Source organism: Accipiter gentilis, chromosome 23, assembly GCF_929443795.1.
Source record: "Accipiter gentilis chromosome 23, bAccGen1.1, whole genome shotgun sequence".
Taxonomy (NCBI): domain Eukaryota; kingdom Metazoa; phylum Chordata; class Aves; order Accipitriformes; family Accipitridae; genus Astur; species Astur gentilis.
Window position 1 is genome coordinate 8,219,084 of NC_064902.1, and position 19,531 is coordinate 8,238,614.

The 19,531-nt window shown below is 48.8% G+C and overlaps 1 protein-coding gene across 1 annotated transcript; it reads left to right on the forward strand.

The window, feature by feature from the left end:
- Positions 1-1,037: 1,037 nt before the first annotated feature.
- RBM5 (RNA binding motif protein 5) lies at positions 1,038-16,479 on the forward strand. The gene is made up of 24 exons (XM_049827099.1): positions 1,038-1,194; positions 1,324-1,786; positions 2,132-2,287; positions 4,314-4,383; positions 4,865-4,938; positions 7,274-7,357; positions 8,069-8,129; positions 8,284-8,349; positions 8,499-8,659; positions 9,598-9,695; positions 10,159-10,246; positions 10,460-10,537; positions 10,626-10,698; positions 11,230-11,315; positions 11,650-11,728; positions 11,996-12,087; positions 12,637-12,801; positions 13,275-13,421; positions 13,502-13,573; positions 14,024-14,203; positions 14,413-14,487; positions 14,973-15,070; positions 15,149-15,278; positions 15,862-16,479. Exons 1-24 carry the CDS (start codon positions 1,178-1,180, stop codon positions 15,985-15,987), a joined length of 2,739 nt encoding a protein of 912 aa, XP_049683056.1. The 5' UTR covers positions 1,038-1,177; the 3' UTR covers positions 15,988-16,479.
- Positions 16,480-19,531: the final 3,052 nt, after the last annotated feature.

Sequence of the window (19,531 nt, forward strand, 5' to 3'; positions counted from 1 at the left end):
CAGGGGCAGAAAAAGTGATGTAGTTTTACCAAGGCAGGTAGTCCCCAAAACGGACTGCATCCCACTGAGGATCCCTCGCCAGGCCAGGCGAGATGAGGAAGAAGCAAGGAGTGGCAGGAGGAGACCAGAAGGTCCCACCCCACGTGCCACCCACTGCCTCGCCAAAGGGATGGGGAAGGACTGAGTGTAGGGTGGCGAGAACACGGCAGGTGGAGACCATGAGGGGGAAAGAGAGGTGGTGGATGGTGTTGAGCCTGGGGAAGGAGAAGTTCTTCCAAAGTGCTCCCTTTTCTTTACATTTGTCTTTACTTGTCCATGCCTGGACCCGTAGGTAAAAGGGTCCTTCTATGGGCCCACCACCCTCGCCAGAGCTTCCCCACTTCCCACTCCTATAGCCAATGGCTCAACGTCCCAAGTGGAAGCCAGTAACGAGCGGTGTCCCTCAGGGGTCCATACCAGGACTAGTACTATTTAATATCTTGACAGGCTGGAGGAGTTGAGGTTGTTCAGCCTGGAGAAGAGAAGGCTCCGGAGAGACCTTGCTGTGGCCTTTCAGTATATAAAAGGGGCTTGTAAGAGATGGAGGGTTTATTATCAGGGCCTGTAGTGACAGGGCAAGGGGCAATGGTTTTAAACAGAAAGAGCATATGTTTACATTGGACATAGGGAAGAAATGTCTTGTGATGAGGGTGGTGAGGCACCGGAACAGGTTGCCCAGAGAGGCTGTATGCCACATCCCTGGAAGTGTTGCAGGCCAGGTTGGACAGGGCTTTGAGCAACCTGGTCTAGTGGAAGGTGTCCCTGCCCATGGCAGGGGGGGTGGACTGGATGATCTTTGCAGGTCCCTTCCAAACCCTCCCGTGATCCTGCGATCCACAGGAAGGCACGGGGAAGTGGGGAGAAACCCATCCAGAAGACCCACTCCCAGCCAGGGCGGCTGAGGGGCCGCACGCCCCGCACTACAACTCCCAGCGTGCCCCGCGGCTGGCGTCCGTCGCTGCGCCTGCGCACCGCCTGGAAACTTCCAGGCGGCGGGCGCGGTGCCTCCTGGGTAGAAGACGGCCAGTCACCTCGGCGCCATTTTGTGGCGAGGGAGTGAGGGGTTGCGTGCGTGTGTTCGGCGCCCCGGGGTGGCGGTTAGCGCTGCGCTGAGTGCTTGCGGATCGTGGACAGCGTCATGGGCTCGGACAAGCGGTGAGCGTGGGTGGGAGGGCGAGGAGGGAGGGGGAGAGGGGAGGGGGCGGTCGGCCCCGCGGGGTGGGCGATGGGGGGGGGTCGCTGCGAGCTCTTCTCTTTCTGAGCTCGGCCCGGTGTGCCCCGCAGCGTGAGCAGGACGGAGCGGAGCGGCCGCTACGGGTCCATCGTGGAGAGGGAGGACCGTGATGAGCGGGAGTCACGGAGCCGGCGCAGGGACTCTGACTATAAGAGGTCCAGTGAGGAGCGCCGCGGTGACCGCTACGATGATTACCGCGACTACGATAGCCGCGACTACGACAGCCGAGACTATGACAGCCGTGATAGCCGAGACTGCCGGGACTACGATAGCCGGGACTACGACAGTCGCGACAGCCGGGACTGCCGGGACTACGACAGTCGCGACAGCCGGGACTGCCGGGACTACGACAGCCGTGATTGCCGGGACTACGACAGCCGTGACAGCCGAGACTACGATTGCCGGGACTACGACAGCCGGGATTGCCGAGACTACGACAGTCGCGACAGCCGAGACTACGACAGCCGAGACTATGACAGAGACTACGATAGCCGCGATTATGATAGCCCTGAGGTGAGCCGGGCCGGACCCTTGAACGGTGCAGCACGGGGCAGCTCTGGCCATCCCGGGGAGGGGGGATGGGGCCAGGAAGGCCGCTGGTGGCCTTGCCCCAGCCTGCGGTCCCGGTATGAGTCCTCCTAGGGAGCCCTGTCCCCGGTGCCAGGATTGGAATCCTGGTGGTTCGCTAGGGCGAAGGGGGGGGGGGGGTTGACCTTGGTGTTCTACCTGCGGCCGTCAGGACCAAACCTAAGATGGTCGTACGGGGAGTTGGTGTTTTGGTTACGGTTTGTTTTTATGGGATTGCGGGGGCACACCGCTAGAAATTGCGGTGGTTAATTCTGGGCGCTGGCTTCTCAGAGGGAACGGGAGCGCAGGAACAGTGACAAATCAGAAGATGGATACCATTCTGATGGCGACTATGGAGAGCATGACTACAGGAACGACATTAACGATGAGAAAGAAAGTAAAACCATCATGTTACGTGGCCTTCCTATCACGGTTACAGAGAACGATGTAAGTAGCCAGGGAGGGGGTTTGCTTTTCTTGCACTTTGGGAAGTCTGTGGCTTTGTGTTGGCAGGTCTGTGTGGTAGTCGCTGCTGCCATTTTGTTGAAAGCTGCATCATGGTGGCCCCCTCTCCACTGTGTTGGTCACGCTGCCATTTTGAATCCTAAAAGGCTTTAAACTGTCGACTGTTAAGTAACAGAGGTCAGTTGAATGTTAACCAGTTTTTTTCAAAGGGAACAATCTGTGAATGGTCTTTTTTTCATGCATGTTTGGATGTTTTCCCTAAGAGTGGATTTTAAACTACCTGCTTCTTTCTGTATTGGAGGGAAGAGGCAGATTTTTTTCTTCTTCTCCCCCACCGGCCCCACCCCCTGCACCCCGAGAGGGGAGGGGGAGAGAGACAGAGAGGAGGTACTTACTTGAATTTTTCCAGGTCTTTATTGGGGCCAGAAGTTCTGACTGGTGGGGTTAAACACAGGCACCGAGCTCCTCAGCTGAGTATGCCCTGCACAAAGCTGCTTTGTGTGGGTACAGCTGTGGAAGTCACAAAATGGCTGCTGTGGAACTGACGGAGCACGTACAAATGAGCTTGGTACATGGTTATCTAACTTCTTAAATAGAAAGATGTTGAAGGTGATCAGCCTTGAGCTTTCTTTTTTTTATTATTTTTAAATTTTTTTCTTCCTTGCTGGATTATTTTGATTACCAAGATAGAAGCCCACAAGTGTTAATCTGAGGGGTGAGGGAGAACCCCGTAAAAGCCAAGCTATTCCAGTTTGTTTTCAGGCAGACTCCACCTCTGCTTCTGAGATCTTTGTGCATTGATTGCTAACATGGAGGATTCTTTTTGCACCATATCTGCAGTAGAATTTTTTTTTGCCTTTTCCTTTCTTGATTATTCACTACCCTCCTAATACTGAGTGTTCTTTTTAGTCTTCATGTGCTGGTCTAATATTTTTATAAGTGCTTGATAAAGTGTAGGCTCCTGCATCCAAATGAGGCAACCTAGTCAGACATTACACAGAACACTTCAGAACAGTTTTTGCTGAGTTATTAATGTTGTAGCTCTACAGTTGTGCAAATCACTGCAGCATAATTTATGGGAAAGTTTAATACTGGACTCATCTTTAGAGCGTGGATGATGCATCTTGGAACTACTAGTTGTTTTGTTAACATTACTGTGACACTTAGGACTGTGTATGTACTTTTCCAGCCTTTTCCACCTTTTTACTGAAAAAACAGCTACTTGCACTGGAGATGTCTGTTCCAGTCAGCATGTAAACAGGGAGCTTAAGATCAGTTTTGAGTCTGCTGAGCAGCCCTATTGTATGTAATGTAGTTTGAATTCTGTAAGAGCTGCTGAAGAACCTTCTTTTGTCTTCTGGTCTGACATTAAAAAATTTGTTAAAGTGTTTCTTTTTCCTACATGCCTCTCCATGGTAATTTATATAGCCTGTGCCACAACTTAAGCAGCTTAGTTATGGCTGAAGAGCTGATGTCTCTTCAGCTTTTTCTGTGATGATACTTTCTTCACAAATCTAATCTCCTGAAAACAGAAGGGGAACTGTTAGAGCATGAGTACTGTAGCGTGAGGCTTAAGAATACATACATCATGGAGCCTCATAGTATAGTCATCTTGTTTTCCTTTGTTAGAAGCCAGAGCTATTTAGATATGCAGGGAGAGGCATGCTAGCAGTGTTCTTTATAAAAACTTGGGAGCAAGCACAGTATTTGCCAAATCTTGCACAAATAACCTTGGCACACAAGATTGTAGGGTTTCAGATTCTGGATGTTTCTGTGGCCCAAGTGAAGGTGACAGTTGGTTTAGTGTAGCAAAAGACTGGGTTCTCTGGTGCTTGTCAGTCTCCTGTTGGGTTCTCTGTAAAGGTTTTCTTTTTCTCTTGAGATAGTGTTGAGAACGTTGTATTTCTGTGTACCTCTTCCATGTACTGTAAGGTAGGTTGCTTTTGTGACTGTACTAGCTGTCTGCCAAGATGTGAAAATTTAACTGTCTGATTAAAATCTCACGCAGATTCGCGAGCTTATTGAGTCCTTTGAAGGTCCTCAGCCTGCAGACGTGAGGCTGATGAAAAGAAAGACAGGTGAGAGCTCTTAATCCAGTTTTTGACATCACCTTCCTCTTCCCCAGCCCAAAAGAGTATCCAGAATTGTCCCCAAACTGCAAGCACATGCAATAAAAAAAAAAAATAAAAGGTTTGCCATGGCTAAGGAATGTGGCTTTTTGGAAGACTTTTAGATAGCTGGTCAACATGTTAAAAGAAGTCTGTCTACAGGGGTTTTTGTTAACAGGTATTGGTAAGTAATACTAGTATAAACCCATTTAATAGTTTGTAGTCTGTTGCATGGTTACCTTTAAACATGGATTCAAATCGAGTGAAATGTAGCCAGTTAAGGGAGCTTGGTTCCTTGCCATGGCAAAATAACGAGCAGATCCCAGCAGTTGACGTCGCATTTGTAAAGCTGCTTTGTCATGAAGTAATGAAGCAGTTGGAGAGAGATTCACCTGTTTTAAAGGAACTGACTAACACAAGTATCCCGTCTATATCTGAATGCTGTCTCTAGGTGTAAGCCGTGGTTTCGCCTTCGTGGAGTTTTATCACTTTCAAGATGCTACCAGCTGGATGGAAGCCAATCAGGTTGCTTCACTCACCAAGTCTAGATATTCCTGAAAATGGAACAAGTCTGTACAGTTTAAAAAAAAAAAAAGGGAAAAAAAAAGGTGGAAGGAGTGGTTTGTTCCATAACAGTGATTTAAAAGAATAAAAGCTTTGTATATATTAAAATTTGTAACAGTAGGACAAAATATCAGGTAAAATTAGAAGAGAAAATTGGCTATTTTGAGCACTCCCTGGTAAAACTTGCCATTGTTGTAAATGACTTGGTTTCGATTTAATTGGCTCATGAAGGTTTAGCAGGTAGTCCTTAGAAATTCCTAACTTATTTCCACCTGGTGTTTCCTTCTCTGTTGCCAGAGAAAGCACCAAATCTCTGCATTACATTGGTATTAATCCTGAAAGAGAAGTGTCAGTTCATGGCAATAGTGTGTTCCCCCAGTTAAAGAGGGAGAACTGGCTCTTCTAGAGGAAAAGCATCTTTATTCCAACTACATTTGGTAGAGTGGGGTCTCACATATGTTATGCTGTGTATTTTGGCTTTGGAGTATGACTTGATAAGGAGCCAAAATGTGATGAGTCCTGTAATTTCTTTTCCAATGAGATTTTTCCTGTTGCACTGCAAACAGTTTCACTTGCTTTTGCTCCTTTTTGAATATTCATAATCTGTTTTAACAACAGAACTTAAAAATACTCTCAAAGTGAGCAAAGTGTATCAAGGGATTTATTTTTTTGCAACCAAGTATTTGATGTGAAGGTCCCTGGGCAGCATGAGGAATTCTATTCTGCTCTGTTGGTGTTATGCATAAAGAAATGGCACCGTAATGGGATTCATAGGTGGTTAGTTCCAGCAGATGGAAGTTGTTGTGTGCCTTATGCTGCAATAGGGTTTCGCGTGTCCCATATGATGGGTGATTTCCCCAGCCAGAGAGCAGCGTTAAATTTTGTTTTCCTGACATGCTGCTCAGTAGGGTTGGTGGATACAGTGGGAAGATTTATATCGAATTAATGCTGAGCATATTTTCAGAAATGAGATAATTTTAATATATACAAAGCTGTACTGATGCATAATTTATTGAAAGATACTCAAATTCACTCCGGTAACCAGCCACCCTAGTAGTAGGGAAAACGTAGAATCTCCCCAGCAGCCCGGTTGCTGACTGTTAGATGAAAGAATGATGTATTGCAACTATGCCAGCAGCTTTGTTTCTATGTGTGCATATCCAGTGAGTGCTGGGCCCTCCAACCCTCCCTCCTGCCGGTAGGAGAAATGGCTTTGCCCTATTTAGTTGTGCAGAATGTGAGAGCCTTGTTCATGCTACGTGCTAGATCTATGTCAGACCCTGTTAACAGAAAAGCCACCGGTCCTGGCACTTCTGTGGTACCTCTGCAGTAAGCCAACCTGCTATAAAAAATAGCTCTTCTATTAAAATGTCTGGGGTTTGGCCTCTAATACGTGCTTCCATAGACATACTTCCACCTGTTTGACTAAAGTGTGTGATGGCCATATTTTGAAAGGGCATTCTGCATACCCACACTTGGCAAAGTGTGAGGCTGAGAGTCAAGGCTTCTTAAATAGATGTAAATTCCCAAATCCTCTAAACTCAGAGTGAGAGGACATGCTGAAAGCATTATGAACTTTTCCTACCCCTGGAGAAGCTTACTTGCAGTCTAGTTACTCATTTTGGAGAGCTCCTGCCTGAATGAAGAACACAAACCTCTCGTGCAGGCTTCCAATTGAACTGATGCATTAGTCAAAGGAGACAATTCCGAGTTACATTTCAGTTGATGGCACTTGTAATCCAGCCTCCAAGAAGTCTAAGCAGGGTCCCTTTGGGAGGAATTACTGTATTTTCAAAGGGACATTTCTGAAGAAAGTACTTGGAAATGTAATCCAAATGTGGTTGTTAAGAGGTCTGGGGTATTTGGAGTAGGGGAAGAAGTGAAGCAGTCACCTAAGGACATGTTTAAAAAGTCGCTCAGTGCTATACCAGAAGTGAATAGAAATGTGGGGGCAAAGAGACTCCAAAAAACGTGTTAGTCCTGAACACAGCAAGTTAGGACTTTGTCTCCTTCGAGACACTTTGTGGTTCCATGTCAGCGTTTAGTGTTTGCCAGCTTTTTCAACACTCCCTGATTCCGTTTATCTTTGCTCCACATCCCATTCTCTTACTGCCCTCGTCCTCCTCTCTGCAGGATTGGATGGGCAGGGTGTAGGTGGCGGTGGTTGTCCTCCACATCCTCCCCATATGTTGTCCATTTAATTCAGGAGCACTGATTCCTCCGAAGGGTGCTCTGCCATGGGAAAATGGACATATGTGCCTCGATACAGGAATAATTGAAACCACTTTTTTTGCAGAAAAAGCTGGTGATTCAAGGGAAGCAGATTGCGATGCACTACAGCAACCCCAGGCCTAAATTTGAGGACTGGCTTTGCAACAAGGTATAGTGCATGTTTTTACCAGAGGGAGTTTGTCTTTGCTTCAGCGCTCTTCACCATCTCAGTGGTTTGAACAAAGTGATACACGATTCAGATCCGCTTGTACTGCTGGTCTGTATGACATCATAGGAATAAGTAAGATGCAGGAATTAAAAGGTTTTGTAGCTCTGGTGGTAAAGTAGACAGAGTGACAGGTGTTGGCCCAGAAGACACAGAAATTGGGCAGTGAGCTATACTGGAATATGAAGTCGTTGGGTGATGAGCAATCTAATGTTGACTTGCTGCTGATCTGCTACATACTGCTCTGTGCTCTTTGTTTGACACACACACACACACCGCCCCCCAAGTGCAGATGATTTAGTAAGGTAAAGACCAGGCTGTTTTGTTGGGCTTTACTCAGCTTTTTGCCCATAAAGGTAACTTGTTTTCCAGCCTGTGTTTTCATTTTAGCATTGTGCTTTTTAAAGTAGTTACTATGCCTGGGATTGTAACTGAAAACCATACAGTTAAAATAACTAATTCAGGAGGACTAGGGAAAAGGTAGCTGGAATGTTCTGAAAAGCAGCTGTGGTACAGACAAGGGTGGCTTTTGCTGTTCTTGGTTATTCTGGTGGATTTAGCTTTGTTGTGTTACTTTGAATGTCTAGTTTTTGCAAATGCCAGCATTGTTAAAAATTACCCGAATTCTTACTGGGCTTCTCTTGTTCCTCATAGTGCTGCCTTTACAACTTCAGAAGGAGGCTAAAATGCTTCCGCTGTGGAGCGGACAAATTCGGTACGTTACGTTGATATCTGGCTGCGTTTGATTTTGTGGGAAACTTTCTGTCCTTTGTAGAAGAGTTTACTGTGGGTCCTAGGCTGGCTTGTGAAATGCTGAGTTTGAGTGAATGAGCCGTATTGTGACTAAAGTATTTTCCTCTTCTATGAAGATTCGGAACAGGAGGTACCACCTGGAGCAGCAGAAGCCGTTCAGTCTGTGGATTATTACTGTGATAGTAAGTTATCTTTGACTTATTGTATAATGTGAAATGTAAACACAAGTACTAAAATCGTTCCTGTACCTCAGACTGCCCACTGAAGAACTTGAAGTACTCTGGAAAGCTGTTATGTGCACAGCTAATGTCATACTTTCTTTTCTCCTCAGCCATCATTCTCCGAAACATTGCTCCTCACACAGTAGTGGAATCCATCATGACTGCCTTGTCTCCGTATGCATCACTGGCAGTCAATAATATCCGTCTTATCAAAGACAAGCAGACTCAGCAAAATAGAGGCTTTGCGTTTGTGCAGCTGTCTTCTGCCATGGTGAGGGCCTTACTGATGTGCTGGAGAGAAACAGCTTTTTAATGTGCTTCTGTAGCTGAAGCGTTTAGAGCCTTTGAGCTGTCTGAAGGACCATCTCAGGTCACCAAGGGTTAATTGACACTCTGTGTCAAAGCCTTTCATTATTAGCTGCAGTTTGGAAAGAAGGTGGTAGGATGTTGGAGCACATCGGAAAGCTATTTTTGTAGCAGAGTGCTGTTCTTCATGCTTGGATTTCAAAAGTAGTGGTCTGGGGTTGTATTTTGATCACAAAAGTTAAGGGCTGGCGCATATAATGTGGGAGAAGGTGCACAGAATTTGGCTTCTTCCACCTTGAGAAGGGGGAGGAGAAGGATCTTGCTGCTCTCTGCAGCATCCAGTGGGAGGGTGTAGGGACAGCAGAAACATACTGTTCTCGAGGCTACACAGGGATAGTACAGTAGGCAACAGCCATAAATTAAAACATGGGAAATTGCAGTGAGGTACAAGGAAAACCTCTTAACTGTGAGGGAGGTTAAAACTGGGACAGGGTCCCTGAAGGGTGGTGAAATCTGTGTTCTTGCATATATCAAACTCAATCAGCAACGTGATCTGTTTGGACCTACTTTAGGCAGAGTGGAACAGTTGGATGAAAACAGGTGCCTGATCTCAGTCTCTGCTGACCGCCATTTTGGAGAAATTTGGGGCAAACATCTGCTTGATAAAGCTAAGATTTTAGATTATGTTTAATACTCAGTGGCCATGGGAAACCTGCACTATTTGCACGTAGGCTGTGATTGATTGCATTGTGCTCTTCTACGTGCATATAGTATGAGGAGATGTAGATGTTGTTACAGCTTTAGCTACTTTCAGTGGCTGTATGTGAAAAGCTGGAGCTTTGGGAACTTCTGAATCCTCCTCAGTAACCTGCCTTTTGTAATAATGAGTATTTCTTGTTGTAGGATGCTTCTCAACTGCTGCAGATTTTACAGAGTCTTCAGCCACCATTAAAAATTGATGGCAAAACAATTGGTGTTGACTTTGCAAAGAGTGCCAGAAAGTGAGTTGCGATAGCAGTTACTATTTTTTATCTCCCTCCGCCCTTGCATTTATATTAGAGATTTATTGTTGTCACTCAGACGTTTATTAAGATTACTGTCACTCCAAAGTTTTGCTTCCCTTAAGTGTTGTTGCATGCATCCTGCTCTTCACTGTGCATGAGGAGAGTGAAGGCAGTGTTTCCTACCACCCGTATTTCCAGTCCTCTGAAGATAACATCGTAACTGCTTGTGTACACAGTATGCTAGTTTCCTTGGAGACCTAGTGACTTGTTATTGACTGTATAACAATGAACCTAAAGTTCCTTTACTTGCCAAACAGTGCTTTGGCTCATTCATTACAATCAGAATGTTTTGTAACTGCCAAGAAATCCACGTGTAAGGGCAGACTCAACTTCCTTGCCTAGGGAGACAGTTCAGAAAAAAAGCAATATTTACTCAGATGCATGATTTTTGTGGTTACAGAGACTTGCTTCTCCCAGATGGTAACAGAGTCAGCGCCTTTTCTGTGGCAAGTACAGCCATTGCTGCAGCTCAGTGGTCATCCACTCAGGTACGATTTGGAGGCTGTTGCTCTTAGTTGTGCTTTCCTGAAGATGAAAACATAGCACATATTATTTCGCTGCTGCCCACTTGCTTGGTTGAACTGACCAAAGCTGCTGTGACAGATCTGCTCTGACAGTTAGGCTGGAGCCTAAGCAGTGTTGAAATTCTCAAATGCAGTAACTTATCTGACTCTGACAAAAATTACCTGCTTGAATTTCAGCCACAGACTGGAGAAGGCAGCACCCTTGACTACAGCTACCTCCAGTCAGGACAGGATGGCTACACACAGTATGCTCAGGTTAGTAGTGGCGGTTGTGCTCTAACCGGTAGGTGGTTGTAATGTGGGCATCTGCTCATCTTGCATTGTCATTCATTTCCCTTCACAGTACTCCCAGGATTATCAGCAGTACTACCAAAATCAAGGAGGAGTGTTGGACACAGACACAGCTACCATATCAGGTAATACTTCTGACATGTGGGAGATCCTGTTGTTTGTAATGATAGTTTTGCAATAGTGATATTTTACCTTAGCCTTTATGTTCATTTGCTGGGTAAAGGGAGACTTGGCTCATTTTGCTCTCGGGATGTCTGAATGAGTACGTGTTACTAGAGAGCCATAACAAATCCATTCAAGTGGGACCTCTAGTCTGCAAGATGAGAGAGCAGCCTCTGTTTCAGACTATTGACAAGAGCATTGAACTCATGAGAACTGTGTGAGCAGCTTTAGACAAATCTATAGTGCTAGCACCTCTCGGAGGCCAGGAATCACTGACTTTGGGAGCAAAATATTTCCTCCTGAAAAGGAAACTGTTCCTTGTCTGGGTAGAAATTACCCACTGTGTATCTGTCTCCTTCTGAACGTTTATTGCCTTGTTTGGCTTCTGGAGCTGGAATTAGGAGCTGAAACTGTAAACAAAGTAATTTTAGCCCAAAGATGAAGTACTGTTTTAGAAATTAGTTGGCTTATCCATTATTGCTCTTTGTTGGCAGGAGCTCCAGTCACTACCACCACAGCTGCAGTTGTGTCCCAGAGTCCTCAGTTATATAATCAACAGACAAACTCACCTGACTCTCCGGTAATTACAGTGCTAATTACCCCTTGCTTTCAATGCCAGGGTTATGTGGGATACCTGGCTTAGCTGTGGCCTTTGCTCTTTAAAGTGGGTGGTACAGCAAAGCTGCTGAGTGTCCACGGGTTAGTCACAGTGCTTCTGGTTGTAAGTCATTTGCCATTTCTTTACTGTGATAGTTTTGTTCTTTGTTACAGATGAGTGCTAAGTGTACTGGTGAAGAGGAGCTAGCTGTTTTATGGGTGGTGTGGGCTGTTCATGCTTGGCTCACTGTCCTTGTTTTCTTATGCCTTGGTGACAGATTTTTTAATTGAGGTTCCTGGTTTGGGATTTTTTTCAGACACAATCAGCACCACCTACCACTAGCACTCAGGCACAAACGGCTCCCCCGACTGGTGTAGTCCCTGGAACCAAGTACGGTAAGCCATTGAGAGTTGCTCTTGGGGACAAATATCTTGTCGCTGTATACCAAGAGAGAGGCTTGTCTTTGGCCGAGTGCTCTATCACTGTATGTCAGTGGTGAAGGTGTCCCCTGGAGAGTGTATCATGCACGGTTGATTATGAGCCCTTTACAGGCATGTCTGCTGTCATGGCTGCTAATAATTTCAGAATTTTACCTGAAATGTAGAAAGATACCTGTCTGAATTTGACTGGAATGACCATGTCCCACGCTAATTTCTTTACAGCTGTCCCTGACACTTCCACCTACCAATATGATGAATCTTCAGGATATTACTACGATCCTGTAACAGGGCTCTACTATGATCCTAATTCACAGGTAAACACAAGTTTTCTTCCTACCTGTCTTAACTGTTAAGGTCCATTAGTTCCCTATCTCTCATTATATGAGTGAAATTAACTTTCTGAAGTGCACAAAATACCGAATATAGCAGGTAACTCTCAGCAGATTGCCTAGGGCTGGGACTTGACTTTGGTCTGGTGTAGCCCTTCATTTTTCTCTCCCTTCCTTTATTTTTCTCACAGTTTGGCCCATATAGGATTAGCACTTGTCACAGACACTGTAATTGAGCTATTTTGTTGCAGAGTGCCCAGCAAAGTGCACTCTGCTCTGGGCTTTGGTGGGTCGTCTCTGGGGAGAGGCAAAAGGTTCTCTATAGTGCTGTTGGGCAGAATGCCTGTGTTTAGAGACAGAGGCTTCAGCCGCTTCATGCCTTTTGACTCCTTTGTGGAGTCTGGAGCTTGTTTGGACTCTGCCAAATGCCTTCCCATTTGATGTGGTAGTCTGAATCAGAAAGCTTGCTTGGGTTCTCCCTTGGATGCTTAGCTTGTATGAGGTGTTTAATGTCTGACTCTCTTTCTCTGGCAGTATTACTACAATGCCTTAACCCAGCAGTACCTTTACTGGGATGGCGAAAAGGAGACCTACATGCCTGCTGCGGAAGGTATCGCATACCAACAAACAGCTACCACAACCACCACCAAAGAAGTGAAGGAGAAGAAAGAGAAGCCTAAGAGTAAAACAGCTCAACAGGTAAAAGGCAAAATGGGATTGTAACTGGGCTAAAGCCTTCTGTGGAATGATATAATAGTTCTCCTTTTTCATGATGAAGGAAATCCTAGGTTATTCAATGGGGTGCATGCCTGCAATTTGCAGACACTGTAGAGCACTGAGAAGAGGTGGAGTTGGCAAGGCTTCAGTGCAGAAATAGGCTCTACATAGGAGGAACGCATATGGAATTATGCCAGGACCAGTGGGAGTATAACTGAGCCGTCACTTAGAGGATTAGATTGATAAGAAGGGTTCATACAGTAAAGCAAACAAGCTGCGGTGTCTTTGAACACTGTATACAGGGAAACAGCTGCACTACATCCAGTGTCCTATGATTTAAAAATAAAAGGTAGTGGGTTGACTTGTTCTGGCAACTGTATGCAAGATTGAGTCTGTGTCATAGGAGATTGATAACTGTGAGGGGAGCTGTCTGAGCAAACCACTCTGGATTTCAGATTGCTAAAGACATGGAGCGCTGGGCAAAGAGTTTGAACAAGCAGAAAGAGAACTTCAAGAACAGCTTCCAGCCGCTGAGCACCAGGGAGGAGGAACGGAAAGAGTCAGCAGCTGCAGATGCAGGCTTTGCCCTCTTTGAGAAAAAGGTGAAGGTGCTGGCAATAGTGTGCAGCAGGGTGTGGTATGGCAGAGAGCTCGGTGCTCATGACCTTCTTGTCTCATCTAGGGAGCTTTGTCTGAGAGACAGCAGATCTTGCCAGAGGTGATGAAAAATGGGGACGATGAAAATCCACTGAAGGTGAGTGTGAGATACCTTACAGAGGTATTCCAAAAAGTTACTGGTAAAGCACTTTGAAGGAGGTCTAGCACATTCTTGCTTTCCAACCTGGATTCCCATGGCATCCTCTGTAAAAGGTTTTGGTAGTTACAGTGGTCTGGTGCAAGTGCAGTAGGCTGGGTAACTGAGATACACTGAGAAAAGCTGTGATTGCTTCTAGCCTCAACAGCTTAATTGAGGTTTTGAGGTTTCTAAAAACACTGTACTCAAATTTTTGTTTGGCTAGTGGGAGCTAAGTCTTGCAGCCACTGTAATGTGTGGTGCTTTTGAGTTGCATTTCATCCTTAGTAATGAGAGTGTGATGCCCTTCCTGTGCCATAAACCCATCTACAGCCTCTGTGTTCCCTTCCTGGGCTCTCCTCTGAACTGTGGTGACACTTGCACTCCCTTAACACTGTCCTTCCTTTCCAGCGTGGCCTTGTGGCTGCCTACAGTGGTGATAGCGACAACGATGAGGACTTACTGGAAAGAATGGAGAATGAGGAAGAGAAGCTGACTGACTGGAAGAAGATGGCTTGTCTGCTGTGTAGAAGGCAGTTCCCAAACAAAGATGCTCTGATTCGGCACCAGCAGCTGTCTGACTTGCACAAGGTAGTTGCAGTACGCTGTCAGGAAGGTACTTGGTTGCCATAATTCAGTGTGTAAACCAAAGCCATGATGCATGTTGCTCTTTGGAAGACTGTTCCTCTTAAAGCAAATACATTTGCAGGTGGATTGTTGCTCTCCCAAAAATCAGCTACTTGGGTAAAAAGAGCTGTTGTGCGTTTCATGTTCTTAATGTGAATCTCGTCTTGTTTCAGCAAAACATGGATATCTATAGGAGATCAAAGCTTTCAGAGCAGGAACTTGAAGCCTTGGAGCTGCGTGAGAGAGAGGTCAGTGTTGAGCTGAGCAGATGAGTAGCTAATGGAAAACCTGCACAGATGATATGTTGAGCTCTCCTTATCCTGACACACGTCACTTGAGATAATCCTTGTAAGCCAACGCCTTCTTGGGTCAAGGTTCAGAGCTGTCCTGTTACATGGAGAGAAGTGTCCCATATCCCACAGCTACTGCTTAGCAGGGGAGGGTCCTTCCACCTCCAGCTCAGGGCTGCCAGACTGGGACCAGAAACGTTCGGAGTGGCAATAAACAGCTAATCAGCAGGTGTTGGGGCTTGGTGCTTCCAACCCCAGTGCAGGTTCTGATGTGCTCCAGGGACTGGAGTTTGAGGTTCTCCTTCCTGTGGTGGTAGTCAAGCCATGTTTTAGCAGGCTGTAGTGGACACCTTTCTGTAATAGCAGGTGTTTACGTTACTTCCGTAGCTCAAAAATGAACAAAAGTGTCTTTAATCAGTACTAAATCTGGTTACCTCATGCAGATGAAATACAGAGACAGAGCAGCTGAGAGGCGGGAGAAGTACGGCATCCCAGAGCCCCCTGAGCCAAAGCGCAAGAAGGTGTATGATGCTGGCACAGTGTATGTATCCGAAAGCTCCTCAGCAATTGCTTCAATGCAGAATGAGCAATTAGGTTAACTCGTCTCTTCTTCCTGCAGTAATTACGAGCAGCCCACCAAAGATGGCCTTGACAACAGTAATATAGGCAACAAGATGCTGCAGGCCATGGGCTGGAGGGAAGGTTCAGGCTTGGGAAGAAAATGTCAGGGCATCACGGCACCCATTGAGGTACGTAGAGATGGATGCTTCCTTGGTGAGGTTGGTGCGTTCTGGTTTTTTATCCAGAAGCACTCACTGGGAAGATCTCTTGTGGAAGAAACTGCCATCCACAGCAAAGCTGCCTTTGCTTGTATTAGCTGCTGCTCCTGTTTGTCCTGTCAGATGCTAGAGCTGGGGCAGAGCTGGGACTCGGACAAGTAGGGCTGTGCTTCCTTCCTTCAGAAGTCCACTCCTGAGGTGGTGGGGCAGTGGGCCTGGACTCGAGCTGCATACCCCAGTGCTGCTTAGGGTGGGCTCCCCTCCTCCCAGCTGTTAGCTTTCCTGGCTTTGTCTGCGCTCTGGGTTATGCTGCTGGGAACTGTTCTGTGCACTTTTATTTTGGCTACCGTTGGGGTGGGGTCAGAGCAGTGTGAAGCCAGCAAGTGTGGAATGATGTGTGCAGTCTTGATCTCTTGATGTCAGTGTTTATGACTGTGTGGTATCCCCAGGGGAGGTTGAGAAGCTGGCTGGACTGACGAGTTGTTCTACGGTGTCTTGCGTGGTGCTGTGGCCTCTCGCTGCAGAGCTGAAGTGTGTCTCTCTTCCCTTGCAGGCCCAAGTACGAATGAGAGGAGCTGGCTTGGGAGCCAAAGGCAGCTCTTACGGTGTCTCCACTGCAGATTCATACAAAGATGCAGTGCGGAAAGCCATGTTCGCTCGCTTCACGGAGATGGAGTAACGCGCTCTGGCCCACAAAGCACTTGTTAGCCAGAATTGACTGTTAAACTCTGTACCCTTGGTGGCCTGGCTGTTTTCTGGTTATGGTTTAGAGTTGACCATTTCATTCCCTTGAACTTTTTTTTTCCCCTCTCGGCATGTAACACTTCCATGAGCAGATTGTTTGAACTGCCCCAACTTCATGCTGGAGAGCTCCTGGTTAGACCAAAGGGGATGCTGATCTTTATACGGTCTTGTATATAGTGTAATGTATTTTGTGTTTGGAGCGTGTTGTCCAGATGCCACTCCTGCCCTCCAGAGCAGGGGCAGGACCTGTTAGCTGTGGTTTCACACCGTCTCTGCTCTCCTTTTGTTGTATTGTCTGTCTGGTTTTTTTTGGAGAACTTTCCTGTACATTTTGTATGATACATCTTTGTATAGACTTTTTGAAGACTTTGATTCTAGTTGCCAGTTTGGCTCATTTCCAAAAGAAATACATCCAAAAATGATCCTATTTCTGTTTCTCGGTGGGTGAATGAAGAATAAGTTGCCAGTGCTACTTGTCCTTTCTGTGGTTCTGCTTCTTCCTTGATGAGACTTCATCCCGGAGTCTCTCTCCTCGACGCAGCGCTCCGCTCACCCCCTTCCTTTCATCTGTACGCTGTGCTGTGCCTTGGTCCGAGTGTCTTTCTCACAGCTTCAGCGTGGGCGCTGGCTGGTGGAGGACCAGACCTCCTTGTATCCCTTTGTGCCATAGCTACAGTAGCCGGAGAGGACCAGCAGACATGTCTTCTGCAGCTCCTCCTCAGGAGCCCTGGGTGTTACCATCTGGTCGTCTGTTGGGTGGTGGGCTGAAGGGGAGGGTGGCCAGCCTGTGTGGCACCCCTGGGGGGAGGTCTGAGCCTGGCACAGGGTTTCTGTGCTCTGCCTAGGCTTGCCTCTGGCATCCCACAGAGCTGCTGGAGGCTGGGTGCTGGCGAACCACCTCCTCACTGTTCCGCTAATGTCTTCGTGTTTCTCTTCTGCCTGTGCTTGTGTCTTGGCTGTCACCCTTGTGTCCTCTTCCCAAGAGCCAAGATGAGCAGAGAAGGGCTCAGCGCTGACCTCTCTGCCTTTGCTGATGCCTATGGCTGTGGGGCTTGCTCAGCCTCCCCAGGGAAGCCGAGCCCCGAGCAGTGTTCCCCCCTGGAATAGCCAGGCCAGCACTGACCAGGTGGGCGCCGGCATGGTTTAGGATGGAGCAAGAGCAGCTCTACCACCCTTTATGCAAGGCCCTTCCCTGGGTTGAGGCCAGCTCCTTGTGGCTGCCTTTCAGGGGGTAGGGTGAATCCTGCTTTGCTTGCTGCCACATCTGCCTCGGCGCCTTGTGGCACGGGCTGGCTGCTGCCTCATTTTGCAGGGATGTCCGGCTCAAGGGTGAGCCCGAGGCTGGGAAACCCTCCATCCCCAAACCGTCCACCCCCGCCTCGGGCGCCGCAGCCTGGCGTGCGGGACTGCTGCGGGCTGAGCACCGGTGCTGGGGGACCGGAGAGGGGATGGGGTCCCTCCCCGTGTCCCGGCGGGCGGGAGCCGCTGTGTCCCCGGGGTCGGGGCCGGCTGTGCCGCCCGGGCCCTGCCACCAGGTGGCGGCCGTGCCTGGCTGTCACACACCCTTCACATGCGAGTTGCTGCCGTGCGAGGCTGCCTCGGCACCGCTGCGGGTCCGGCCCCAGAAACGGGTGCAGCAGGGAGCCCGAGGCAGGACGGGTACAGCCCCCCCGTCCCCCCCCGGACTCGTTGTGAGCAGCAGGAGCCGAATTCGCTGTGCCAGGTTCTGGGGGAGAGTGGGCGCAGGGCTGGGTCCCGGGATGCGGCATCCCTACTTTGGCTCTGCAGAGGAAGCTGGGTGGGTCAAAACAACCCGAGAGTGCCAGATCTCTGCCTCAGTTTCCCCACAGGGTGACGGTAGGGAGTGACAGGGCTGGCGCACTGCGGTGGGGACCCCTGTGTCCTGCGGCAGCCCCCTCCACCTCCCTGTATGTCCGAGCTGGCGACACAGCAAAGTGCTTTGCTGCTCTGGGCTGTAAATGATGGGGTTTGTTTCCCAGCAGGTGGGCTCGATGGGTCGATAAAGTGCATTTCTGCAGCTCAGCCTCTTCCCAGCCCATCGATCCCCTTCGTAGCACATTCTCCTGATGAGGGGTGATGCCCCAGGCAAGAGGGGGGGCCTTGTCTGTGGTGGGCATAGCACAGCCTTCTCCTGGCTCCTGCCGACTCCTTGCAGGCTCGCTCCCTCTTTGCTGCGGCAAAGTGCTGCCCCAGTGCCAGGCGCTGAGCCAGGTCCAGCTGGTACCTCCAGCAGAACGGCTGCGGTGCAGACCCAGGAGCATGCTGTGGAAGCACAGGGTCCTCCGCTGTCTGCTTGTGGGGACAACTGCTGGAGGGGGTGCCCAAAGCAGGGCTGCCTCCTGGGGAAAGGCTTTAATGGGGGTCCTGGGGTTGCAGCCCACCCCACATCGTGGATGGGTCAAAGCCACCCTTCCTGGGAGAAGGTACTGCTGCTGGGCACCTGGAGAAAGGGAGAAGCAGTGGGGTGGGGGGCATGCAGCCCCCCTACTGCCAGGCATGCCCTCTAGCCCCCGTGCCAGGCGCTGGAGCAGGACGTGGAGGCACCAGTGCCTGCCAGCACCCGCGCCTCCAATTTAGGCAGCACAACGCGGCTGTTCGTGACTGAATGCGCCGTGGCCCACTGCCTTCAGAAGGACATGGTGTTCCTGCCTCCCCAGGGACTGACCTCCGGGGGCGGCGGGGGGAGAAGCTGTGGGATGGGGCGAGCCCCAGAAGTGCATGGTGATAAGGCACAACCCCCCCTGAGCAGAGGGGAGCTCCCTTGGGCACCTGTCCCGCTGGGGCTGAGCAGCCAAGCTTCCTTGGGGCCAGGGGAGCTGCTTCTCCTGATGGCCTGATCCTGATGCAGGTTGTCCCAGGAGTGTGCTGGCCCATGGCCGAAATGCCTTGTGCAGGCCCTTAGCAGGGATGCAGAGGGTAGCAGGGTGCCAGAGAGAGGTTTTTGGAGCAGAACGCTGGCAGGAGGAGATGCAGAGCAGTCCCTGGACCGGCAGAGCTGCACTGCGGTCCCATGTTGCGATTTCCCTATTGCTAAGCAGCAACAGGGTCTGTCCTCTGTGGATGATAGGTCTCCGAGCCCCAGCGCACGTGGAGACCCTGGGCTGGGGCGTGAGGGGAGCACCCAAAGGGACCCTGTGCCCTTTCCTAGAAGGCAGCAGGATGAGGGCAGGGCTGCAGTGTGGGACCAGCTGCAGGGTGACCTCCAGGACCTTGGCACCAACCAGGCTGTAGCTCCTTCCAGCACCTATAATACACAGAATTAAAGATTGCTGTCGGTCTGCTTTTAAGGTTTGGGACTTTTCTGGCTAGCTTTCAGCATTATTAATATTAAAACTCCCAGGCCTGCTATGCCCTGGCTTTCGAGGAGGCCCTCTGAGCATTGCAAGCTCTTGCGTGCTAATTGAGGCAAGGAAACTGGCCAAGTCGTTAGTGTGAACAGCCTCTCTCCTGAGCATTTT

Bases quoted from the DNA above. Each gene is read 5' to 3' on its own strand.
- RBM5 (XM_049827099.1), top strand. The intron at 4,384-4,864 runs GTGAGAGCTCTT...TGCTGTCTCTAG, and splicing joins GCTGATGAAAAGAAAGACAG to GTGTAAGCCGTGGTTTCGCC. The intron at 14,204-14,412 runs GTAGTTGCAGTA...GTCTTGTTTCAG, and splicing joins AGCTGTCTGACTTGCACAAG to CAAAACATGGATATCTATAG.